This window comes from Lampetra fluviatilis, chromosome 6 (assembly GCF_964198595.1).
Source record: "Lampetra fluviatilis chromosome 6, kcLamFluv1.1, whole genome shotgun sequence".
Taxonomy (NCBI): domain Eukaryota; kingdom Metazoa; phylum Chordata; class Hyperoartia; order Petromyzontiformes; family Petromyzontidae; genus Lampetra; species Lampetra fluviatilis.
Genome location: NC_136280.1, coordinates 3,669,422 through 3,696,316, shown reverse-complemented (window position 1 = coordinate 3,696,316; position 26,895 = coordinate 3,669,422). Strand labels below are relative to the sequence as shown.

Genomic DNA, 26,895 nt, shown 5'->3' with positions numbered 1-26,895 from the left:
AACCCAACCTCCCCCAACCCCGACCCCAACCCCCCCACTTTAACCCAACCTCCCCCAGCCCCAACCCCCCCACTTTAACCCAACCTCCCCGACCCCAACCCCCCCACTTTAACCCAACCTCCCCCAACCCCAACCCCCCCCACTTCAACCCAACCTCCCCCAACCCCGACCCCAACCCCCCCACTTTAACCCAACCTCCCCCAACCCCAACCCCCCCACTTTAACCCAACCTCCCCCGACCCCAACCCCCCCACTTTAACCCAACCTCCCCCAACCCCAACCCCAACCCCCCCACTTTAACCCAACCTCCCCCGACCCCAACCCCCCCACTTCAACCCAACCTCCCCCAACCCCGACCCCAACCCCCCCACTTTAACCCAACCTCCCCCAACCCCAACCCCAACCCCCCCACTTTAACCCAACCTCCCCCAACCCCCCCACTTTAACCCAACCTCCCCCAACCCCAACCCCAACCCCCCCACTTTAACCCAACCTCCCCCAACCCCAACCCCCCCACTTTAACCCAACCTCCCCCAACCCCAACCCCCCCACTTCAACCCAACCTCCCCCAACCCCGACCCCAACCCCCCCACTTTAACCCAACCTCCCCCAGCCCCAACCCCCCCCCCCCACTTTTAACCCGCCTCTGCCCATTTTTAAACGTCGCTGAGTCGAGCGCGCAAATGAATTCAGAACTTCGCGATGAGGGTTTATTTAATTTTTTGGGGTCAGAACCATGTAGATATAAACGTGTCGTCAACCCACCATCGCCACCCGACGCAGCCAATTGGTAAAATGTGGCGCGTCAATGAAACGTGCCGATCAGCTTAACACGTAGTAGAGCTTTCACGAGCAATATCATCCATAAGAGGTTTTTTTGGGTTCGATCGCGCAAATGTATAAATGTGTCGTTAAACCCGCCACCACCCCGACACAGCCAATCAGTAAGGTTTGTCACGTAAACAGAACGTGCCAATTCGCTAACTAGTACAGCACTATACCGGTTGTGTGTTGGATGGAGAGTTAAAACCGCACGACAGACGATCATGATTCGAGGTCGGGCCACGAAAGCCGAAGGCGTGGGGAGATGTTCAACTTTGCGTTACGCCGCACGGACGGCGGCGGATCAACGGCCCTCGTCGGGGATTCGGCAGAAACACGCCGAGGGCGCCCCCCACCCCCCCCCCCCACGAGCCACGAGACCCCCCCCCCCCCCAACGCGCTCAGACTCCAAAGGTGAATTTTGTAATTTTCTTTGTACGAGACCCTCACCCCCTCCCCAAACAGCAGCAGCCTGCTGCGAGCCAGAGCCGTCGTACCTCCTTGCGCGGGTTCGTTATTACATTTTCCTTCTTTTGTTGATTTTTTTTTTTCAAAAGAGCTGTCGAGTTTTCCCACAACTAAGTGCGGAGGTGTCCAGAACGCTCCTGATTTGGACTAAAAGCCCCCCCCCCCGCCCGCCGCTATCTGCACCCCCCAAACGGTCCCACGTGTACAACTTGCGTATCACGTGGCAAGGTATCCTTCCGCCTGTCTGTCCATCCGTACGTCTGCCCGACCGTCCGTTGGCTCCGATTGGTTGAAATGAGGTCATTTTCACCGTTGCCCATGGCAACACCCAAGCGCCGAAAACCTGAACGAAAAATCTGCTTTCCGCAGATTCCATTTGTGTGTCTAGTTTGACATCTTAGCGGTGTACTTTATTTTATTCAAACCGGGGAGAGAAAATAAAAATAGTTCGATGTAAAGGTGACCAGCGACGGTCGATGTACACGTACGTACGTTTCAACTTCTTTCGCACCGTACGTGACCAACCGTGCCAATCGGAGGTGCAGATGATAACAGGGAGCAAATAATAGTCAGGTCAAGATCACCACACTGAAATTTAACGGGCTGCGCGTCATATTTAAACGCTACTTTCAGCCCTTTGCCAATCCGCTGACTAGATAAAGGCCTGCCTACACTCTGTGTCGGTCATCGGGGTTGTTTAACCATATTTCACCATACCGGTCAGTGCGAGTTGGTGAAAAAAGTGGGGTGGTGGCTAAGAACCGGTTCAGATTCGGCTCGCCTCTGATGTTCACCACGACCCACAATCGAGCTCGGGTCACCGGGGTTCGTAGTGCCGTGTGCTAACCACTGCGCCCCCCGTCCCCGACCCCTCGGCCCCCCAGGGCAAGCAGTGTACGATAATGATTAACCTCTCATGTCCTGCGATGCTGTTTTGCTGCTCCGTTTGCGTCGCCAGGCCTTCGTTTCCCATTGGCCAAGGCCGCCGCGTGTCATCCAAACCCCGGCGACTCTGCAACTCTACCGCCTCGCGGGCAGCGCGACTCGCACCGCACACGGCGCTGAAACCGGACCGAGCGGCAACTGGCAAAACAACAAGTCCGTTCAATTACATTGAAAATAAAAAAAAAAGTAACAAAAGATCGGGCATTAAAGCAGCAATTCTTAGCGATGTCGTACAAAGCAATTGCATCCCGCCGCCGTTTTTTTAAACGCCACACGGAACAAAACGTCGTGCTCCCCGTGCGACGACCCCGTTTTTTTTTTTGTTCCCCCATCATCCGCGTGTCGATACCGCACCTGGGCTGTTCCACCACAAGAGGTGACGCAGCGGACAAGACACCGCGCCCACCCCGCAGAATGACGTTACAGGGTCGGATGAACGCCGCGGCACACGCTACGCGCGTCGTATACGGAGGGAACCACCGTGCGAACGCAGCACGCGGGGGGGGGGGGGGGGGGGGGCAAACGCGCACCGCGCACGCGCCGCGTACCCGTGCATGTGCAAACGCACGCGCGGGGCGTAATTTGTTTTTGAATTGCGCCCATCGGCCGTGAATGGAAAGGGCTGAGCCTAATGAAGCCTGCTCCCGCTCTGCGCGCACTGGCTCCCCAAACCCCCTCGGTAATTAACAACATAAATTTTCACAGCGGCGCCAAATTACCGCGCGCATATGGGGGGGCTCCACGCTCCGCCCTGGCATCGGGCATCATTATCCGGCATCAAGCGGGCGCCGGCCACGCGGATATTGGCACTAATCAAAGTTTCGCTCTCGCCAATTACGGCTCCTTTAAATTCAAAGCGGGGGCCTTAACCGAACGTTTAGCGCTCACGCAGCGGGGATAACGCCGACGCCGCCGCCGCCTCCAATGCTCGGGCAAAAATCCAGCCCGGCGGAAACCCGGCGAGGCGAGCCGACCGGGATCGTCGGAGGGAACGCCGCGGTACGAGACGCCGGGGACGATGATGGCGGCGGTCAGGTGGTCACCTGGGCTCGGCTCGTCACGCCGGCCACGACGTTTTAAAGCCCCACCCCACCCGTGCTTTGCTGACGCGGGCGAGTTGGGATCGTCGTGAGCCGCTGCCCCCCCCCGACCCCGCCCCCCCCCCCCCCTCCGGAAGGGCCGCGCGAGGTCGATCAATAACCCCTGGGAGTGCAGGGGGTCGCCGGGCCGTGCGTCCCTCGGGAGACCAGCGGCAAGGATCGCTTTTGATTTGTCGTACTGCTGCTGCCCCGCGCCACCCCACCAGGATAATCCGCTAGCCCAGCGTGAGCGAGAGAAGGGAGAGAGAGAGAGAGAGAGCCGGCCAAACTGGGCCGGCCAAACGGGGCCGGCCAAACAGGCTGGCTCCCGTGGGAGATGAGCGGACGACGCGCGTAGCCGGAGGGCGCTTGATAACGATGACAACGACGAGGACGATGATCGTGGCGGCGACGGTGAAGACGAACGCGGGCCAGCACGCCGATAAATCACGGAGCATGATCACGCTCCGAACCCCGCCAGGTGGTTTGTATTCTTTCGGCCGTTCTTGTTTCGCGTACGTACGCGCGTGTGCCGTTGAACTTCCTTCGCAACCGAATGTAGTCGACCGTGCTAATCAGATGTGTGGGACGGGGGAACGACAACAAACCGAATGCAACAAAAAAGGGGCGACTTTGCGACACTCGATCCCCACGTTCGAGCAATCCGGCTGCGCCGGACTTGCAACGGGGTAAGAGCGAGATGGACTGTGGCATGGTGACGGCTTGAGGAGGGCCTTCACCCAGCAGTGGATAGATCATGGCTGATGATGATTTGATTTTAAAAAATGTCTACCCGTGACAAATCCTACGCCTGTCGCTGCGTTTTATTGTTACTGTTGTTGTCGTTATTCGGCAAAGGCGAGTCGCGGTATTCGCATCAGGCCCGTGACCCTCTCGCTCGTGCGAGAGGCTCTCTTCTGACGGCGACCGGGCCAAAATGGGCAATACGGTAACAAGCGAAACAATCAAGGAAGCGCACAACAACAACAACAACGAAACTGTACAAATGGAACACAGCAAAAAGGAAATACAAGAGAAACGAAAAAAAACAAGATGCATTAATGAATCCGTGAATCACGTCACCGGCCCTCAATCGTGCCGATTCGCCGTGTCGCTTCAATCGTCCCAGGGCCTACCCACTCTGCTGCAGCGCGGCACGCGAGACTCGGTCGGCCAGCGGAAACGGGCAGCGCCGCGCGGATTGGCTCCCGAGCGCCGGGCGCCAACCGGACGTCGGGACGACGCGCGTGTACGTGTACGCGCGTCGCCCGCGCAATCTAATGACGCCCTCGCGCTCACCTCGGCCTGGAAACTTTTCAGCAGCGGGGCCACCAGCCTCTTCAGGTCCTGCAGGGAGACGGAGAGGAGAGGGGGGGGGGGGAGAGAAAGAGAAAGCGCGCGGAAACCGTGAGCGGGCAACGCAGCAGAGGCGGTCTCTTCGGAACGGGGGTCCTTCAACGGCGCCATCGCGATTCGGGCGGCAAGAGAGTGCGCATCGCGCTCGTGCCGTCGACGGCTGGCGGCCGCCTGGGTTCAAATCCCAGTGCCCTCACATCAAGCCCGGTCGTTGTAAGCAGCTGCTTCTCGAGACTTAGCTTTGTCACCACCAACTTCGTGATGAAGAGGGGGGGAGGGGAACCTCTCTAAAGGTTTTTCTTTTAACGCGGCCAAATCCGGCTCCTCCAAGGACTCATTCGGCAGGCGGACAGGGGAGCGTACCACCACTAGCTTCTCTGTCTTATTTTTTAAAACAGTTGCTGAGCAAGGGCGAAGAAGACGACGATGGGAGGGAAATCCGAAACGGAGGCAATGCGAGGTGACCGGGAGTGTTTTTGATCTGCGTCGTGCTGGTGGAACACGTGGTGCGGATGAGATGAGGAAGGCAGACTCTTCTTGTGAGGCAGAAAGGATGGACATCTGCTTGGGGCCCCGCGACGTCGCTTGTGCATCACGGAACGATGTTGGGTGCAGACGAGCCCACAGCAGCTTAAATAATTTTGCCGTTGTCTGTCTGCCCGGCTGCGAGCAACACATCGCAGAGTCGGAGTATTTTTTTTTTAACTAGCGGAATCCGGCGAGCTATAAAGCTCTTTTTTTCACAGATGTCCATTTGCCGTGCAAGGGAAGAAAAGACAAAATCTGTCCCAAAGAAAAGCCTGCGGTAATGGCGCGGATTTGCACAGGTGTGGCGGCGTAGCTATGGAGCGCACAGGTGGAGCAGCTTCACAGAGTAGAAGGAGGGGTGGTGGCGGATGGGGTGGCAGGGGGGGGGGGCTGATGGAATTTGACGGGGGGTGCCCACGCCGACTGTGGTATACAACAACACTTCCCCTCTAACGCGAACCACGCTCGCCTAATCAGACACAACCACAACGCGAGCCCGAACCCCGACCGCGCCAGGCCCCGCGGACCCGCAGGAGGAACGCAGACGCCGCCGGTCGACTAAGGGATCGTGGAAATTGGACACGGGAGAGTCGGCGGTTGCCAGTTGCCGGTTCCATTTCATCGTTCCTCGCACCGTGGGGGGGGGGGGGGGGGGGCCCAGGCCGACCGCCCGCGTAACGCTCGCTTACGTGCGGCCGTGTTGTTTTTGTTTTGACCAACAAACAGCGGCGACGTCGGAGATCCCGCCGGTATCCCGTGTCGTGGAGGAGGTGAGAAGTGCCCCCCCCCCCACCACCAACGCCAGGATCGAGTGATGCCGCACCACGCTACTACGCTTTCCACTGAAGTACGCGGTGGAGTATAGATTATTGGGGGGGGGGGCCGGGCGGGGGGGGGGGGCATGTGGTTTTAACTCCCTCCCGCGGCCATTCCTAAATACGCGGTCAGGATTCTACACCTCGTGCCCCACATGCCACCTTTCTGGGAAAGGAGGGTGGGGGGGGGGCGGCTGCCCTATTTTAGAAAATAAAATGAGGTGTGTGTGTGTGTCAACCCTGCTTATTATTACTCTATGTCTGGATGTAAACGTCTCATATCTGCCAGTACGTCTGTTTATCATCAATCTACCAGTTTATTTGTCCATTTAGCTGTGTCTCATAGTATCTGCTCGTATGCCTGTCCATCAATGTACATGTACGTGTCTATTGTGCCTGTGTCTCGATGCGTATCCATAATGCGTGTGTCTCCATGCAGGTGCTCGCCAACAGCACTCGCCCCAAAGCCTTGTTTGTGTCCCTATGTCCGACTGTTTACTACGTTAGGCTTCCAGCAATTGTCATGGGCCACCCACTTCCTCCCGAACGCGTTGTTCCTTGCGAGAACCCCCGTCCCGTCTCCGCAACGTCAACGTTCGCACCGTTCCGCCCGTCCCCGATCGCGCGAGGGTAAACATCTGCACCGTGCCTGTTGCGTTGCCGACTTCCACAAGTCGCACACGATCGATTCTCACACGGCACGACTCGGTGCACGTGCCGTGTGCGTTTGTGTCTACGTGAGTTTGCCCTTGTGTCCGTCTCTATTTGCTTGTCTGTGGCTGTCTGACTGCCTTGGTTAAGGCGCTATGTAAAGCCTCTACGTGTGTGTCTGTCTGAAGGTCTGTCTGACCATGTCTGTCACTGTCTGCCTGTCCCAGTCTCCATGTCCGCGTCTATCTACATCTGCGCGTGCCTGCCTGCCTGTGCCCTGCCTGTGCCCTGCCTGCCTGCTCCCCTGCCGAGTCCTCCACGCGCTGTCTGCATCTACGTCTCTCCACGTCTGGACGTCACGCTCGTCTCCCCGTCACCGTGCAGCTGACGACGGGGGTGGTCTCATTCTCCATGTCCCCCGCTCTTCCTCCCTCCCTCCCTCCCCCCACCACTCCCCCCCCCCCCCATTTCCCCCCCTCCACCCACTCAGACGAGGGATGAAATTTCATGCCACTTTGTGTGCGCTGCCGATCACCTGCGGGCATGTGGGCTGTGACTGCCATCCCAGCCGGCCTCCCACTGGCCAACCCCCACCCAGCCACCACCACCATTCCCCCACCCTGCCACCACCCCTCCCTCCCCCCCTTAAAAAAAAATCCACCGCCAACCGGCTCGTCGCGATAGGCGACAGGCGGTTTCAAAATAAATTTATAAATGTGGGTATACAGTCCCTGCGCTAGGTAACGAATGGCATTGCGGTAGGTAGGTGGGTGGGTAGGTGGGTGGGTGGGTAAGTGGGTGGGTGGGTGGGTAAGTGGGTAGGTGGGTAAGTGGGTGGGTGGGTATGTGGGTGGGTGGGTAAGTGGGTAGGTGGGTGGGTAGGTGGGTGGGTAAGTGGGTGGGTGGGTATGTGGCTGGGTGGGTAAGTGGGTGGGTGGGTGGGTAAGTGGGTGGGTGGGTGGGTAAGTGGGTGGGTGGGTGGGTAAGTGGGTGGGTGGGTAGATGGGTGAGTGGGTGGGTGGGTAGATGGGTGAGTGGGTGGTTAGGTAGATGGGTAGGCACGGCGGTACCGCTTCTACGCCACACGTACCACCCACCGCACTACCCTGCATGCACCCCGGCCACATCGGGAAGTCGGAAGCTAAGCAGGTATGAGCCTGGTCGCTCGGCCTAGGAGTGAAATTCCAACCAGGTGCTGCCAGGTGACAGGGCTGGCTGCGAGGTGGCTGGCTGACGGTAAACGGATTCTCGAATCTTTCTCCGCAGCGCTTGTGAGCGTTCACCACCATCCCAAATTGTTAACGGTGGAACGGGCCAGGCACCCGAATGAGTCCTGAGTCCTGAGTCCGTCTCAGTGAGGCTTTCCTGCACAATAACATTCACGGTAGAGGGGACGACACGAGTATTCCATAATGCAAAGCTAAAGTTCCCCACCCCACGTATGGCCGCGCGTGGCAAGTGCTGCTTGCGGGCGCCCGTTCAGGTGTGCAAGGGGATGCGTGTGTGTAAACCAGCACCCATGCCCGGCTGCCTTTATATCCCCAGTGCTCGTATTTAGACGCAGCACCGAGCACTCGGGTTTACACACGGCTGGACCAGGGCAAGTTATGATGGAAACTCATTCCCGACGTTCGCTGCGTTGCCAGGAATCAAACCCAGGTCGCCGATTTCGCAGTGCAGCGTGTTAATCGCTACGCCACCGCTCCCCCCTCTCACGCGCACACACAGGTATACAGTACAAACAAAACAAACACTTATGGGGTTGTGTTGGCAGCAGTTTTCAAGGGCGAATCAAACACTCTCTGTACCACAACCGAGTCTAGAACAAAAACATTTGATGTGCCTACGAGGGGGTGCGTGGCCAGCACCACGTCCAGCCACCTGTGTCTCCCTTGTGGCAATGCTTACACATTGCACCAGGTGCTCATTTGAGTCTGAGTCGACCTAGAGGGGGCCCAGTAGCGGTTCAAATATTCGCCCCCTGTTATCGGCCGTGAGCGGGAATGCAACCGGGGTCGCCAGGTTCGTAGCGCAGCGCGCCAACCACCGTGCCGCCGCTCGCCACGTGTGCGCGCACACCTGCACACATGCACACGTAGTACACATGCACACGTAGTACACATGCACACGTAGTACACATGCACACGTAGTACACGCGTAACAAGCTCACGCCGCGGCAGCAACAGCAGCAGCAACCGCCGCCCCACGCGACCGCGGTCCACACGACGGTTGCCTGCGCCTGCAGGGCAAGCGACGTGTATCAAGTTTCCAGTGATTTGCATCGCCCTCCCACAGGGGAGGAGAGCAACATCGTCGGGGTTTACGGCCGCGTCTCTCACCTTGGGGAGTCCGTACGGCGGATTCCACCCAACTTCAAAGACAAAGATCCCCCGGGTAGCCTTCACGGGCTGTTTGGGGCAAGTGCCACGAGCGGGCAGCGCCTATGAAGGCCGGCACGGCACACGAGAGGTGCGTGGGTGGCCAGCACCACGCCCGGCCGCCTTCGTCTCCCCAGTTGCGATGTTTACACACCGCACCAGGTACTCATTTGAGGCTGAGTCGACCTAGGGGAGGGCCCAGGACCGGCTCAGACAATCGTCACTGGGCATTGGCCGTGAGTGGGAATCGGAGCGTGGTGCCACCGCTCCCCACCCGACTATCACGCACGCGCACGGACGCACTCTCTCGCACGCGGATCAAAGGACGGCCTTGCTGAGCCAGGATAAGACCGCACTGGCTGCCTATCGCGGGTTGGCACGCGAGGGCAACACGAGGGTGGTGGGGTGAGGCGAGCAGCCGCACACAAACCCGGGAGGGGAGTCGGCGGGGCGGCACGGGGCACCTTTGTCTCCCCGTGATGCTCACGGCCACCAGGTGCAATTGCGTGTTTAAAAAATTAGGCCGAGCGGACCTAAGGGAGGGCCAAACCCGGCTACTTATATCGAGCAGCCGCTGCACGTGTGGAGCGCGAGTTAGAGGGGTCCTAAAGCGATGCGGTGAAGAGTCACTATGAATGTTATATCGGCTTACCACATACACACGGTCGTGGGTATTGCATCAGAAGGCGTCGCATTGAATAATCGATTAATATTGATTCTTAAGCACACGGTATATCGTGTGAGCAGGGTTAATGAACCTTTCGATATTTTATTTTTTATTCAATTACATTTTTTATTCAATGGCTACTTGTGGGAACCCTGCAGCCACTAGAGGTGCTAACACATTGTTAATTGAGTTGCGACTCAATCTAAGACAATTCATCACATCGCCCGGGACTGGGCGAGGAGGGATCGTTAAACCTCTAGGATATACAGTCATTAATAAAACTATGATTCATTAAGCATTCTTATCGGTTCAGTTTCATCATTATTAATAGTAATTTATAACATTGGGTTTTCGTGTCGTTATTTGGGATAAGCGCCGTTCTTACCTTTCCTATACTTTGCACTCCCATCGTGTTTTTTTGTTTTGTTCGTTGTTATAACTTTCTCACCCCGTGCCCCCGACTGGACGTGGAAAAAAAACTGCTTCACAGCTCATCGTATTCCTCCTCCAGTATAAATACACGTTCCCACTCTTGTGATTCGGTCTGCCAGGAGGGAGCGATGTTGCTACGCCGCGATCCCAATGAAGGTCAACCATCAGATACACCGTGGCCTTCTCGTTTGAAGAACGACGACGTCGGGCGGTCTTTACCACGTCCGCCGCGAAGCTGGCGGCGCGTCTCCATACGGCCGAACACGCACGGCGGCATTGACCAGGGGGCAGCCCACTGGGGTTCGAACCGCCAGCCTCTCGCGACGAGCCGTTGAACGCTCCACGGATGGGCCGCAGCACCGCACGCACGCTCGCTCGCTCGAGAGAGAGAGAGCGTACGAGAGTGCCGGCCAAGCTCACTATCTTAAAAAGGGAAATGTATAACAGGAGACCATTTTGGGCACAGCTTCAAAGCGCATCACCACGTGTTCTTTGATGGGGGCCACTGCCCAAAACATCGCCCCCCCCCCTCCCCATTTTTTTTTATTTTTGTTGCATTATATTTCTATTATTATTTTAGTCTCCATTTAAGGGCCACAGCGTTATTGGCGAACGAGTTTAATTTGTGTTGTTTTGTTAACTGTGCTAGCGCAGGAGCCAGCTTCGTCACTGAATCGTTGGTTTCACACGCAGTCTTACCTGCGTATTTAAGAAAGCCCCGGACCGACGGAGTTTTTTTCTGCTCACGGGAAAATTATCTTCACCGGATGAAAGTTTTGTTGAAAAAAAGTGCCAACTTGGCCCTTTTACCTGCGGTGTTTGTTAACTTATTTATGTCGTCACACACTTGGTCGGGTTTGGGTTGGTTATTGGGTTGGTTATTCTCGAACGTCGCAAAGCCGTGAGTGACAACGTCCATGCGCACGCCTCTGCTGACAAACCCGAGCCTCCTCGGCCCTTTGCCAGCCACAGAAGAAGCCGCTGTGTTTTTTGCTCTCCCTAGCATTTGTAAGCGTTTTTTGTTGTTGTTTTGCTTTTCTCGTGTTCTCTTTCAACTCCAGTGGCCCTGGATGCGTTCGTACGATTTCATTTCCATCCCCCCCTCTCTCTTTCGTTGACTTTCTTTTTCATCCCATCCACTTTACTTTCTTCGCGCTGCGTTGTTGTTTTCTGGAGAGTTTTTTTATGTTTTGGTTTTTTTTTTTACGCGAAAAAAAATCTTTTGACGCCTACGTATTCCCTTTTCTGTTTTGAATATCAGACCGAGGAGCGCCGAGCCGGTCGGGGTGATATGACCTTGCGTCGCAAACGACCGTGCCACAATTGGTGAATATGATAACCATTACAATGCGGTGGCGGCTGCGGCGGTGAGAGGGGTGGGGGGGTGAAGTGGAGAGAAGCGGCCAACGGAGGATGTGGTGTCTGGAATGAGGGTGGTGGTGGTTGCGTCCGTCCGTCTGTCTCTCGCTCTGTCCCACACGACGCAGGCGCGAGGACAAGACGAGATGACGATTAAACCTTAAGCCAAAACATTTTTTTGTTTTAAGTCCGTTACGCTTTTCCGTCCACATCGCCCCACCGATACACGTACCCATCCCTTTATAATTTTTTGTACGTTTTTCACCGATGATCTGTTTATTATCATTATTATTGTTCACTTTCAATCGCAAAAATTCAAAGCGTCCTCTTGTTGTTCAAACGAACGCTGGAGGGTTGTTCATCTGCTGGCGTCTTGGGATGGTTGTGTAATTCTACACTCCCATGAAGGGGCCTCAAAGGACAACCTAACCCTGACCCTGATCTTCCCTGAACTAAGGGTGGAAATACATCACAATTGCCAGTGGCCCTCGAGCAAACAGCAGTGGTCCCTCTGAAGCAGAGGCCCTCCGAATACCCAAGCCCTAGCACCACCTTTAAGATCAGAATCCCCGTGACTGTCAGTGCATGTTAGGGAGCACCTATTAAGGTTATGGCGAGGCCAGCACCACTATGCGCCCGACAGCCTTGGTTCTCGAAGCCGATTTAAATGCCGAATCCAACGCACCAGGCACTTGTTTTCATTTATAGTCCTTCGTCACTGCCGGATGAAGGCCTCCCGACAACGTGTTCGCCGTAGGGGGTCGTTTGACCATACTTCATCACGCAGGTCAGTGCGGGTTGATGAAGACTGGGCGGGCGGGGGGGGGGGCAAAGATCGATTGAAATATCACACGTCGGTGATGTTATCCATGGCCGAGAGTTGAAAGGGTTGCCGGACTTGTAGAGTAAGGCCTCAACCATTATGCCACCGCTCCCACACACGTACAAAGATCCCCCGTATAGCCTCGACGGACTTTTGGGGCAAGTTCTGCTAGCGAGTAGCACCTATGCAGGCCGGGACGGCACACGGGTGGGCGAGTGGCCAGCACCACGCCCGGCCACCTTTGCCTCCCCGGTGGCGATGTTTACACACCGCACCAGATCCTCACTCAGAGGCCGGGTCGACCTAGGAGAGGCGCAGGTCCAGTCCAGGTAATGGTCACTGAGTGTTGGCCGTGAGCGGGAGTCTGAGCGCAGCGCGCTAACCGCTACACTGCCCCTCCTGCGTGTGCACGCAGCCACGTGTGCAACACGAGCGCACGCGCGCCGGCGTGCACGCAAGCGGTTGTTACACGGCGGCCAATTCGGAGCCGTCGTGTAAAACACGGGGACGGCCTCTCGGCCAGCGGCATATCAATCACCGGGCATCGCCGCGCCGCCGCGGAATGCACGATGTTCCAGAGCCTCTGCTCAGCGTCAAATTCTTCTTTCGCAAACAAAATGCGTGGTGGGGGGAGGGGGGGGGGGCGAGGGGGGGTGGGTGAGGGGCCCAGGAAGCGCTGCCGTCACCACCTCGCCGCCACCACCACGTGCCGGCCGTGGTGGTGGTGGTGGCCCACGACTGTGATCCGGCGCTATTGGAGGCAATGGCTGGTGGATCGCGTAGAGATTTGCTGGGTTCCTGATTAACCCAACCGAGTGTTAAACGCAATCGAGGATCATCCGGGTACTTGGGTGGTTTCGGTGACACGGAAGCAAACATTCCTTTAAAAGGATTCGAACAAGAATACCATCACGGAGTCTTTAGATTCCACAAAGCCGTCCTGGGATGAATAAATTATGTTATTACCGCTCCGATTTTTGGACGTAAAAAATATATATTACCTTTAATAATCGTGAGCGAGTCCCCGGACGCCGTCATTGTTTTGTCCGGGGTGGTCCGGCTCTCGCTGTTTTTGGCGGCCGATTCCGGTTTTGCTCGCGACACAAAAAAACCGTGACGCCCGGAGAAAAGCCACCCTCCGTCCGTTCATATAAAAACATGGGACGTGCTTCTCCCGATTTGTTGTCTTTCTTTTTTGGGAGGGGTGGGGAGAGTAGGGGGTGGTGAGGGGCGATGATATTTATTTGATTCGTTTAGCCGGAGCAGTTTATTTAATTTAATGTTTTAAGAAGACTCAATTTTCCATCGCGCAGCGCGCACAGGAGGGAGGGGTGTGGGAGGCAAAGGGGGGGGAGGGGGGGGTTGGTGGGGGGTAGCGGGTGGGCGGTGTTAATCCGTGAGTGCGTGCGGCGCACACCGCGCACGGACGCTGCGGCGCGATCGTTTTTATCGGAAACGTCTCGACGCGCTCCGCACTGCCCAACGCGAAGCGGCCAAACAAATGCCGCCGCTCAGACGCTCGGATGCTGCAGACCCAGACGCTGGGAGCCTAGACGCTGGTGGTTCAAAACGCTGGCGGCTCAAGACGCTGGCGTATTCCCGACTCTATCCCCCACCCTAATGAATCCCTAACATCCACCTGAACGCAATATTGTTGTTCCTGACATCACAGTTAACATGATCCCGATCTCAGACACCAACCCGAACCCCAACATCAATCCGATCCCAAACACCAACCCGAACATTACCTCCAGCCCAAACAACCAAACCCTATCCCTCACACCAATGCTAACAATACCCCGCCCCCCTTAACTCGGAAAAACCTTAACGCTGTCCCGTAATCACAATCGCGCCTCTACTGCTAACCCAACCTCAACCTTCGCCCCCCCCACTCCCCACACCACCAACCTCCCCCATTATGTCAAGCGCTTTCTAGAGGGTATATCGCAAGGCAATTTCTTTTTAAAAGCTGTCAGCGGCAGCAATTTGATGTTCAGGGAGACAACTGATGTCACGAGCAGCATCCGTTGCCGAGAGAAGCTCGCAGCTAAAGAGGCCGGAGAAGCGTCCGGACGCCCCTCCCCGAGAGGAGAGCGGAGCGGTTAACAGCGACGATACTCATGCACGCACTCACGCACTCCCTGACGCAATCACGCACTCACGTATGCATGCACGCACTCACTTGTGCACTCGTTCACGCAATCATGACTGGTTCACGCACTCACTGAAGCACACGCGCACTCGCTCACGCACTCGCCGACTCACGCACTCATGTACTCACGCACTCAAGCGCGCACTCAAGCACGCACTCGCACGCACAGAGACGCCCTCTCGATCTCCCCACCTTGCCACGCGCTACATGTCAAACATTACTGGACGTTCGCTACGTGGCTCCACGGCAGGACGCGATGACGACGATGACAACGACGACGATGACGACGGTGACGCGATGACGACGATGACGACGACGACGGTGACGACGGTGACGCCGACGACGACGGTGACGACGGTGACGCCGACGACGACGACGGTGACGATGATGACGCGATGACGACGATGACGACGGTGACGACGATGACGACGACTTCACGGCAGCGCTGACCGCGTTTCCCCCGTCGTCTCGTCACTAATTTCTCGCGTCCGTCGCGCGAGTCTCATTACGCTCTAACGCCGTCACATTTCCCTCACAATTTTTGGCCATTAAAATAATTGGCGCCGGTAATAATTACCGGCGATCAAGTTTCACGGAGGAAGAGAGAAATGAGAAAAAAATGTTTCAACGCAATTAATTAAATAAAGCGTTGGACTCCCATCGTGTCCCGTGGGCTACGTTACATTTTGCGCGTTTTCTTCGCGAGCTTTGACTCTGCTTTCTGCGCATTCACGTGCACCCTCGCCCATCATCACGGATCGCAGGGGTCAGAGGCCCGAAGCGCCAAGCTGCCAGCGACACTCAGCACCGTTCGAGTGGTACAAGTGATAAAAGAAGTTAAAGCACTCCAGATTTAAAAAAAATATGGACGACATTTGTGCTCGTTTTAATTGACCGCCACTCTAGGTTGCAAAACAGACCTGTTATTTATTACAGCGGGCTCTCTCACTGGGTAAAAAAAATAAAAAATCCGAGACATTGCCGAATAAGCCGGCGCCTGCACGTACGCATAGGCATGAATATGCATGCGCAGTGAGCAAACAACACATACACACACACACATCTGCACCACATCTCCACGTAAACGGCGAGCACACGCGGAGTCACACCTCTGCGCGTGGAGAGGCTTGCGTGCGATTACCACCCCAGTGATGTCACGCACGGCCTCCGTTAATGAGCGATACGCCGCACAGAGGAGGCGGGGGGTGGGGGGGGGAATGAGATGATTGCACGGCGAGGGCCCGGCGACTAGAAATGTCAGGTGTCGATTTCCCCATAACCCTCCACCACTACCACCACCCACCGCCACTACCACCACCCACCGCCCCCACCTCACACGCACCCCCCCCCACGCCGACTCCTCAACCCGGCCGCACCAGGCGCTTCCATCTGCCGCACCGGCGCAACCACAAACTTCGCCGCGTCGCAAAAATTTACCGCGGGGCTCTCGAAACGTAACGGTTCAGAAAACTCCCCTCGGCCTACCAGGGGCGCTCCTTTGTTCCCAACTTGCTACGTGCACGTTTATTCATTTTAAATATTTTAAAAAATATTCCCAATTACTGTCATCTCTTAAAAAAAAAAATGTAAGACGAAGTCGAGAGGTTTTTGTTAAATATTAAAACGCCCCAAAGATTTGGCGAGGTGAAATATGATGCTTGTGGAGTTTTTTTTATTTTTACAAAAGTCAAAGGTCATATTAGTGTACATAGCTGATCATAGGCACCGCAGGTACCCCGGTTGCTTCCATTCCAAACTAACCGTTTCCCGACCCTGTAAAACGAAACCCCTCGTGAGCCCTGTGACCGACAAGAGCGAACGGCAGACTCAGAAACTCAAGTTTCTTAATATGCAGATTCTTTTCTCCACCGACGCCGGCTCTGACAAACGGTTGACGCGCAAAAAGCACGGAGAGTTCTCTCACAGCGAGAGGCCGGGGGCGGCACGCGTGGCAATTAACGGAGGTGCCAACTCTAACAATCCCCGCGTTCCCATTAAAACTCGACGAGGAGAGTGCCACCGGCTGGCTCGTGGGTCAGGGTTCAGCCGAACCGCCACCGTTCGGATTTTTTTGGGTTTGAACCCGGGGATTCGGCCGTCCGTGATCCAACCAGGTTGTCGAGTGGAGCAGAGTCCATCGCTCCGGGCCAGGTCACTGACGAACGGCAAGAATGACTGTCAAGTTACTAAATCTGGCTTTTCGGCCGACGTCACAGTCGACGAGTCGACGGGACGCACCGCGTGTCGATGTCGCGTCTTCACGGTGTACCGACCTCGCGTGACGTGGACACGTCACTAGTCCCGCCCCTCCTGGCCCTGCTCGGCCCCCAAACCAGATTCGGATGTCCCGTGAGGCCAGCGTAGCACGGTTTGGTTCCAGCTCGGAACGGCAAACGGCCGGTGGGGAAAACCACCCGGACCGTGAGGGGCCCCTGTGCTGACTCGGCCCGGATGTGCCGGTGGAAAAGGGCTATCGGCGCTCCCGCCGCCGCCGATGAATCAGAATCGGCGAGCTTCGAGGCGTTTTTGTGAAATCTCTCGCTGGCTCAGCTCACCCAGTTGCGAGGTGAGGAGCAACTACATCCTCATCCGGCGGCCAAGGGAGGAGCAGAAGATGCGGGGGAGAGAGAGGTCACCTGCAGGTGCATGACCTCTCTCATCTCCATGCTGTGCACCTCAATGGGGACCACGTGTAATAGAGGTGTGGCCAACAACAAAGAGGTCATTCATGAAAAATAAATCGTCCCTCTGTATGTACGTTGAACTTCTTTCGCACCGTATGTCGCCAACCGTGCTAATCGGAGGTGCGATCCTCTGCTGTCAATCCTCTGCTGGATAAATGCCTCCCCGATGCAATTTTAACGATTGGGTGTTTGTCCATACTTCTCCAAATGGCGAAGGCCACAGGGTCCCGGGACCAATTGAGATATCCCTCGTCACCGAAGTTAGCCGTGGTCAAGAATTGAAACTCGGGCAGCCAGGTTCGTAGTGTAGCGCGAGGCAATCACAGCGTCTACATTCATGGATTCAGTCACCAAGAAAATAAGCGAAGTGCTGCCATGACATGGATCGTGACTATTGAGGGTTAAGAATGAACCAGCGGTGGGCAAGTCCACGGTCCTACGGCAGGTCCCAGTCGATCCACAGGACGAGAGCGATCTCCTGAAAAACAAACGGTGCAGCTTCACCAGGTGGTGTCCACTTTACCAACGGTGAGCGTTGGGGCACCGGTTCGCGTGCAGCGCTACGAACCCGGTGACTAGATTTCAATTCGACTCCAGTGACGATTATCTTAACCGGTCCTGGGCCTCCCCGAGGTCGACTCAGCCTCAAATGAGTACCTGGTGCAGTGTGTAAATCTCGGCACTCGGGAGACAAAGGGCCTGGTGCTGACCACCCACCGTCTCGTGTGCCGTGCCGGCCTTCATAGGTGCTCGCTAACAGCATTTGCCCCAACAGTCTGTCAGGGCTACACGGGGGATCTTTGTCTTTACTTTACTAGCCCGGGCAGTGGTGACGGCTACACTGCAGTGGCTGCCTGCAATCCACAACTCTGGGGAGGCAGCAGCAGCAGCAGCAGCAAGGGTTGCTGCATCGCCACCAAGATTGTTGTGAAACTCCCTTCCCGTGGCTCGCCAGGAGAAGGCGGTACAGCAAGTGGACTAATCACCACCTGTTTCCATCGGTACGGGGATAGAGTCAGTTTAACACGTAGGCTTTAGCGACCAATATTATTCATGAGAGTTTTTCTTTTTCATTTTGGGTTAGAATGCGTAAATATAAATGTGTCGTTCAACCTGCCGCCACCCGACACATCCAATTAGTAAGTTTTGTCACGTGAACAAAACATGCCAATTAGTTACTAGTTCAGCACACCGGTGTGTTGGAGAGTAAACACACAACATTTACAAATTGGAGTACGACGTTTTGCCGGCAATTACAATCGGCATCCGTCACGCAACAGCCACGAATTGCAGAGAATTCCTGCTGTGTTTCGGTCTTAAATAGAGGTGGTATAAATGCGATGCCGTCACTTGTGAGCGAATCAGGTTTCGAAGACAAGAGTGGGGGGGATGGTTTCATGTAGTCACGTGTTGGCCCTCCTCGCATGCGGGGGTTTTCTCCGGGAGCTTTTCCTCCCACACGTGAGATAATAAACACAACGCATCAATAATCGGCTGAAAACTTCTTACAAATAAAAACCCAAAGTTGCAGCAGCAGCAGCAGCCGCCGCCACCACCCTTCTGAATAAGAGACATGCGACTCTCCTGGATGAATAAGGAGGAGATCGTGACGGCTGATTCTCTTCTCAAAAAAAATGCTCATTATTAAATCACAAAAAACTATTCGCCGCACTTACACGTTCTGTTATCTGTCCCTTTCGGGGGGGGGAGGGGAGTTGAGTATGAAATCGACGGCGCGTCGACTTGCCTTCGAGAAGAGTAGGTTTTTAAATTATATCACAGCTCCGCATTTCATTAGCTAATAACGCGCTTCCGTTATTACGGCGCGTGTATTATTTTAAACACTGATGTTCACTTGTCAGAGAACGCACAAGTGTACTTATTAATACATTAGCCGCGTGTGTATATATATATTTTTGTTTCACCCTCTCTCTCCCTCCTCCGAAACTCGGGGGGGGGGGGGGGGGCGGGGGGAGAGGCGTTGTAATCCCGTTCGTTATCCGGGCCTCCGCTGAGATGCGTTAAAAACCTCTGATGAGGCCCGTTTTGATCCTCTCAATCAGCCTCGCAGCACCGGGGGCTCGTTACAAGGCGGTGCAGGGGAACGAGCGGCACGCCGCCTAATGAATCGGCCGCTCGCTCTCCCCACCTCTAGAGCTTCCTGCCGGGCGGCCACGTGTGTAGGTGGCTCCGTTGAGAATGGAAGGGGGGGTCGGTGGTGGGTGGTAGAGTGGGAGCGAGTGGGGTGCGTGATGGGGGTTTGATTTGGTTGTGCGCGTGGGGTGGCAGAGTGTGGCTCCCCTCCCCTCGCTCACGCGAGCGGAGAGGCGGCGGCGAGTGCGGCGGGTGTGATCCTAGAGGTTCTGTCGAAGGGGTGCTCATTAAGAGATGTTTCCCCTGTGCTGACGCCGTTGTGCGTGGGCGAGGAAGACAACGTGCAGGCAGCCCGCACGCGGCGACGCACACTCGACAATACAAAGACAAAGGGCCCCCCCCCCCCGCCCGCGTGTCAATCTCCAACAGATTGATGGGGAAAGTGCTGTTGGCGAGCGCAAGCACCGACGAAGGCCGGAACGGCACGCGAGCGAGCGGGGTGGGTGGTTAACACCACGCACGCTCGGCCATCTCTGTCTTCCCGGTGCCGATGTTCACATCCCGCATCAGGCACAGTACTCATTTGAGGCACAAAGACAAAGATCCCCCGCATAGCCTGAACAGAACTGTCGGGGCAAGCGCTGTTAACGGGCACCTATGAAGGGCCGGCACGGCACACGAGGGGCTGGTGTGGCCAGGAACACGCCCGACCGCCTTTGTCTCCCTAGTGGCGATGTTTACACAACCTCGACCTAGGGGAGGCCCAAGACCGGTGCTGGTTCGTAGCGCAGCGTAGCGCTAACCGCTGCGCCACCGCTCCCCACACAAGCACACACGTCCCCGCATTTTAACCTCACCCCTGCCCCCCTTCCGTGGGCTGTAAATGCGTTTTATTTACACAGAATTCACAACACAACAACGAGGGCTCACGAGGACCCCCGCAATGCGGAGTAAACACGAGCGCGGGCAGCATCCGTCCACGCTTTCTGTCACCTTTGGCGTCAGCTAAAGTTGGGAGGGGTCACCTGTTTAAACACGAGGCTTCTTTTGCACCGTACGTAGCCAACCGCGATAAAGCGAGTGCCAAGCGTGACATCGCTCCTCTAGCCCCTCTTTGAGAAACGTAATGGGAATTTACATCACTCGCTCGGTCATTCGCAATTACCAATGAGTGTTACACACAGAGAGACCATTATAAAAAGTAGCTCGCACATATTGGATTCATTCCATTTTATACAAAGACACACACACACACGTTACGTATAAACCATACGGTGGTCACACACCGTACACGGATGAACACGTTCGTACACCGAACACACAAACGTGTGCTCTGTACGTTGCATACACAATGGACGCACGCATTTTTTTTTCCCCTCACATAAGACAGGATTACCATCGAGTCTAGACTGGTGATGCAGATAAGTAATGGTTTATGTGTATAATTAAACGTACGTCATCTGCCACGCACGCATTTGCAACACCTGCCGATGTTCCTGTTGTGCACAGGAACCTACAGGCGATTGTGTACACGCTTCAAATACAATTACGTAATTTGCGGTAGATTCGTATTATTTCTTTGGGGGGTTAATCCACCGCCGTCGTAATGATCCGGCCAAGTTGCCCTGCAGTTTAACCCTTCACCGCCCGACTCGGACACACAAATGTCATTGTCACGCGGTGCACGGGCGTTCAACGTGTCACTTATCCATTGTGCCTTGCTCACTCACCGCCGATTTGAAATTGTACCGGACACGGACATGACAAAGATCCCCCGTCTCGGCTTTTGGGGCAAGTATTGTTAACGAGTAGCGGCGATGAAGGCCGGCACGGCACACGAGGGGTGGGGTTGGTCAGCAACACGCCCGGCCGCCTTTGTCTCCCCCAATGGCGATGTTTACTACACACCGCTACACCAGGTACCCATTTGAGGCCGAGTCGACCTCGGGGGAGACCCAGGACCGGTGAAAATAATCGTCACCGGTGGCCGTGAGCGGGAATCAAAACTCGGGTCGCTGGGCTTGCAGCGCAGCGCCATAACCACTACGCCACCATAGAGTACACACACACACGCCATTCTCGATTACACATGCCACACGGTACTTTTGTACCGAGGCATCAAGTTTAAAAGTTATAAGCTCCGATTTGGACACTTGTGACACGACACCGAAAGCACCAGCAGAGTAAAGTTGGGGGAAGAGACGCTTGCTGTAAAATGTTCGAAGGAGGCGGTGAGCGATGTCACTTTGACTCGTCGCTCTCGCAAAGTCAGCCCAACGGTCGCCTAGCTCGGCACGCAAGCGAACGAGCGAGCGAGCGAGCGAACGAGCGAGCGAGCGATCGATCGAACGATCGAGCAGGCCAGCATGCAAATGAGCGAGTGTGCGAATGTACGTACGGGTGAGCAGGCAGGGAGGCGAGCGAGCGGGCGGACGGGCGCGCACTATTCGCAGAAGACGCCACATGCCTCGCAACGGCACTCCCCACGCCACCAGCCGATTAAACCGCTCCTTATTGTGCCTCTCTACAACTCGTGAAGCCTCCTTCCGTGTCGCACGACGTCAGCCAAAGGGAGCGGCGCGGGCGCGGTGGCCCGAGCGAGCACCGTCTCGCGACGTCTCAACGCTCCGTGCCGACGAGAGGCGATCGTGACTGTAGGCGAGGGAGCGAGAGCCTTCCCTGACCCGAGTGGTCGCCGAGAGGGGCGACAGCCATGGGGGACAGAGAGAGAGAGGGAGCAACAGGGGGGGTTGTGGGGGCTGGGGGGGAACCGCACCGCCACGAAGTTCCGAAGCACTGCGCCCACGCGGCACGGCACGGGTTCAGCTACGAGCGAGCGAATGACAAGCGCCGCTCCCAACTCCGGCAAAACTCCTCTTCATCACCATCATCGCCATCGCCATCTATCCCAAGATCGTCATCCGTCCCTTGACCCCCAACGGTTGTGGGGTGGGGTGGGGGGCCTTGCGCCAATGCGATGAATTAAAACGAGCGCCGTGTGGGTGTTGTCGCGCGAGGTCGGGCGACGATTTTTCCTTTTATTTTCCGCAGGTTTCCGTGGGCAAATACTTTTCATTTTATTTAAAAGTCGGAATAACTCTGCCCTTGACAGCTGCACCTTTTGGGATGTCGTTGCGCTCTCGTTCGTTGTTGCCGTTTGTTGTCGCAGCGGCGATTTTAAAATCAAATTATTGTTATTTTTGTTCCGTCGATAAAAGGGGTGTGGGGGGGGGGGACCTGCCCATATGCCCACATCGCCGCCATCATTTTGTTGTTGTTGTTGTTACATTTAAACAACAAACCACGCCAATTAATTACAACAACAAAACATACAAATTAAAAACAAATCTCTACGTTTGACGAAGCGTGTTCTTGGCAGGTGCTTCAACTCTCCGACGCACATTTACGCTTGCTCAGCGGCTCCCAAATCGCGGTGGCCTCTCTTTAACAAATTTCAACGCGCCCGCTCGATGAAAAAGGAGACGACTAATTTCAACGCGTCCACCTCTTTAAAATAAAAAAAACTAACGGAAAAAAAATCACTTCACGCACGCTGCATGGTGTGTAGACGAGGGGGACGAGTGGACCGTGAGGGTGGGGTGAGTGGGGTGTAAAGTCAGCGGTGGTGTGCATGTGGCGAGTGCACGGCAAGTGTGGGATGTGTGTGTGTGCGCTCTGGGTGCGGTTGCGGTGTGCCGCGTCACCGATGAATGCATGTGCCGATGTGTGTGCGACGAGCACATCTGTGTGTGTGTGTGCGTGTGAGTTCCACTGAGCCGTATTGCTCTTTTTCGGAAGTGACCTGGCCACAAACGAAAGCTCAACGAACTGGCTTATCACGTGGACATTTATAGCAGCCAAATGCTCGAAATGCATGATTCTAAGTTTAAAGGGAAAAACCGGAGGACCCGGAGAGAAATCCACACGACCACGGGGATAACACGCAAACTCCAAATTTCCAGGCGTCAGCATTGGGATCGAACCCACGACCTCCTGTATACCAGTCGAGGTAGATAGCATCTCGTCGTAGTGGCGAGTGTGTGCAGTGTGACCGGTGAGTACGTGGGCAGTGTGTGTCGCGTGGTCGGCGAGTGTGCGTGGCGGGCGAGTGTGCGTGGTGGACGAGTGTGCGTGGTGGATGAGCGGCGGTGAGCGAGTTTGTCGTGAGTGGAATGCGTGCGTGTGGTGTGTGTGGTGCGTGTCGTGAGTGTGGTGAGTGTGTGGTGAGTGTGTGGTGAGCGTGTGGCGAGTGTGTGGTGAGCGTGTGGTGTGAGTACGCTGAGTGTGTGGTGGGTGTGTGGTGAGCATGTGGTGTGAGCATGGTGAGTGTGTGGTGAGTGTGTGCTGAGTGTGTAGTGAGTGTGTGGTGAGCTTGTGGTGAGCGTGTGGTGAGCGTGTGGTGAGAGTGTGGTGAGTGTGTGGTGAGTGTGTGTGGTGTGAGTACGCTGAGTGTATGTTGTGAGTACGCTGAGTGTGTGTTGAGCGTGTGGTGAGCGTGTGGTGAGCGTGTGGTCTGAGTGTGTGGTGAGCGTGTGGTGAGCGCGTGTGGTGTGACTGCACCGCGCGTGCCTCTCACCTCTGGTGCGCTCCGCTTGAATTCCCGGCTCTGTTCTATGAGCCGCTTTCGGGACTGCTCGCTCGCCTCTTGCCGATTGGCCAGCTCCGTTGCCGTGGCGCTAAGTTCTCTCTGTCAGAGGAGGAGGCGGGGATAGAGGGGGGAAAGGAGGGCGTGGGATGGGATGGCACAACAGGTCCATCATCATCATCATGGGCCACCATCGTCGGCAAAAATCGTCCCGTATCTCTCTCACTCTCCTCAACGGCGGCCGAACACGGCCACCGCGATGCCCGCCTTAGTCACGACGAAGGCGGGCGGCGATCGTAACCGGAGTCCGACGCGAGCGTTCCGACTATGTCGCGCGGTAGCGAATTTAAACTTCAAAGCGGGGGGCGGCGGGGGGCAGCATCACCGGCTTGAAATCCATAAAACTCCACGCAAACAATAAACCGCTCGGCAGCAATAATAACTCGGCCAAAGTCATCGGGAAGCCCCGGTGGCGGCAGCGGCTCCCTCTCGCGCGCCCGCCCGCGTGCGTGCGCACTCACAAAGCGCATTTTCTCAAACTTTCCTTACCCCTCCCGTTTTGTTTTACACGAGCTCTGCCCGGGCTAGATGGCGGCGGCAGCAGCAGCAGCGGCATTCCCTTCGGAATCTCTTCCCCATCCCCACCACCACCACCGCCACCACCACCACCCCCGCCAGCCCCCCCACCCCCAACTCCCCGGCACCCCCGCGCCACTGCCCGCGCAACAACCGACGACCCCGAGGGGGAAGGAGCAGGGCAGGGGGGGGGGTCGTCTCTCTCCGCACCGACACGGACGACGCCGCGAGAAACGTTCGGGGCGCGAAGGAACGCCACGACATACCAGGACGCGCTGGAGATTTAGCGCGGCAAAACCATAAATGGTTACCGAACGGGACAGGAAAGCATTTTTGAGAGCGTCGGGGTTGAAAGAGAGCAGCGGGAGTAATAAAATGCTCGGGGGGCGGTTGGGGAGGAGGAGGAGGATGAGGAGGAGGAGGGGCAGCCGTTTTGGGGTGAAGGGTGGGAGAGGAGGAGGTCGTCGTAAGGGGCGGCACACATGGGGAGGTGGGGGCAGGAGGGAGGAAGGGAGGGAGGGAGGTAGGGTTAACCGGTGACTTGTGACGGAGAATTTGGCGTAGGAGGAATTTACAGCATTAACAAGGAGGAGGAAGCAACTCGAGCGGAGATCATCTCTCAATCGCAGCGGCGTTTGCCCCCTGCGCGCACACGCGCGCGCTTCTGCATTTCACGTTGCGTATCTCCTTCGTACCCAGCGCTCCTAACGCAGCCCCGCGCGACGAGACATCTTCATCGTGCGGGAAAGTCTCGCCAAAGTCTTCTTTCGGACGGGTTTTTTTTTTAAACAGGCTGCTGCTTTGCGGTGTTTGGCCAATTCCTTAAATGTCGTCCCGAGCTTTTAGTTTAATGTAAGAAAAAAAAAACAGTATCGCCCTTGCCATTACAAACAATCTCGGTCGAGATAACATCCACTGCTAGTCCTGCCAGACCCACAAAATCAAAACCTTTATGCCCAACGGGCGGATGACAAAAACTGCCATTAAATGCTACACACGGGGGAGAGACATCCCCCGACTGTTCGTCGTTCATTCGCGTCCACCGAATTAAAATTGGGTAACGAATGAGCCACGGCCGCTCGTCAATTTACGCGTCTCCGAGTTCCGCCGTGGTACTGACCGTCCGTCCGCGTGCCGGCAACAACGCCGCGCAAACTGCGTTGTTAAGTTCGCGAGCCATCGTAAAAGAAAATAAAAGTTCGCGAGCCATTGCTCTGCCCGGGGGGGGGAAATAAATAAATAAATAACAAGCATAGTGAAGAGACAAGGGATGGAGAGAAGTTTTTTTTTTTAAATCCACGTCGTCGCATTTTTAATAACGTCGTTTAATATCTTGGTGCCAACACTTTAGCTCGACGTGTCTGCGCGCAATTACTCAGTAATAACTTTTTCTCACGGCGTTTTCGGAAGTTTAATTGAAACATTTTCAAGCGAACGAACAGTTCCGTCTTCAACATGGAGATCGTGCGCTAATGGGGGGGGGGGAGGGAGGGGGGATCAAACACCAAAAAAATCTCTCAATCTGTACCGTGCAGAGGGGAAATAAAGTTTTTTTTTTAAGCAATCTCCAAAAGAACAAAGCTTTGACGGCTTCGCGACGTAACACCGCTATTAACGCTCGCGCCGTTTAAATTAAAACTCCCGCGGAATCGCGACGGACAGAGGCCCCCATCGCCCCCCCCCCCCGCCTCCGCTTCGTGTTCGAAAGTGGCAGTCGGGGAGGTTTTTGAGAACCGCGTGCAATTCACCCGGGCACACACTTTATAATTACGGCGCCGATTGTGCGTCTCAATGTGAATGAAATAAATAAATCCATCTAACCGCGGAGGGAAAGGAGAAACACAAAAAAAGTCTCTCTCCATCTCGATCAGCCCCAGCGGCTTTCCAGACGCGCGTTCACCAGCGGCAACTCTGTACGCGAGCCTGCTCCATCTCGTTAACACAGTTTAACACATCTTCTTGGTTCTTTCGGTAAAGTCACGTAGAATGGAAATAATAAAATAATAAAAATAAAACATCATAAAATAATTCTCACGACGTTTCGACAGCGTCTTTCTGACAGACCTGTTCTTCACCTGAGGACGGCTGCTTGCGTTGTGGCCGAAACGTCGTGAGAATTATTTTATTATGTTTTATTTTTATTATTTTATTATTTCCATTCTACGTGACTTTACCGAAAGAACCAAGAAGATGAATCCCTGCAGTCATGCAAGCTTTAAATCGAAACAGTTCAACACAGTTTAACACACTTCGTTCCCATAGACAAAGATTCCCCCCCCTAACCTCCACGTGTAACCTGCAGACTTTTGGGGCTGTAGTATGGTCAGTACCATTCCCGGCTGCCTGTGTTCTCCCCAGCGCTGATGCTTACAGACCACGCAGGTTATGGTGGAGTCGACCTAGTGGGGGCCCAGAACCGCTTCCGATAGGGCTTCTAGAGCCCGGTTGCGAGTCAAACTCGGGTGGCAAGATTTATTGCAC

The 26,895-nt window shown here is 55.6% G+C and overlaps 1 protein-coding gene across 9 annotated transcripts in view; it reads right to left on the bottom strand.

Annotated features, from left to right (window-relative positions):
* LOC144933057 (homeobox protein cut-like 1) overlaps positions 1–26,895 on the bottom strand; it is a 198,265-nt gene that overhangs the window by 108,190 nt on the left and 63,180 nt on the right. For 6 of the 9 annotated variants that reach the window (XM_078857540.1, XM_078857546.1, XM_078857547.1 and 3 more), the window contains exons 2-3: positions 23,830–23,940; positions 4,614–4,661 (exon numbers count right to left, since the gene is read on the bottom strand). In XM_078857540.1, the coding sequence (XP_078713666.1) occupies positions 4,614–4,661; positions 23,830–23,940 (159 nt within the window). Of the gene's footprint in view, positions 1–4,613; positions 4,662–23,829; positions 23,941–24,680; positions 24,801–26,895 lie in introns of those variants that run through there. The other 3 variants (XM_078857543.1, XM_078857545.1, XM_078857549.1) reach the window with 2 other exon arrangements.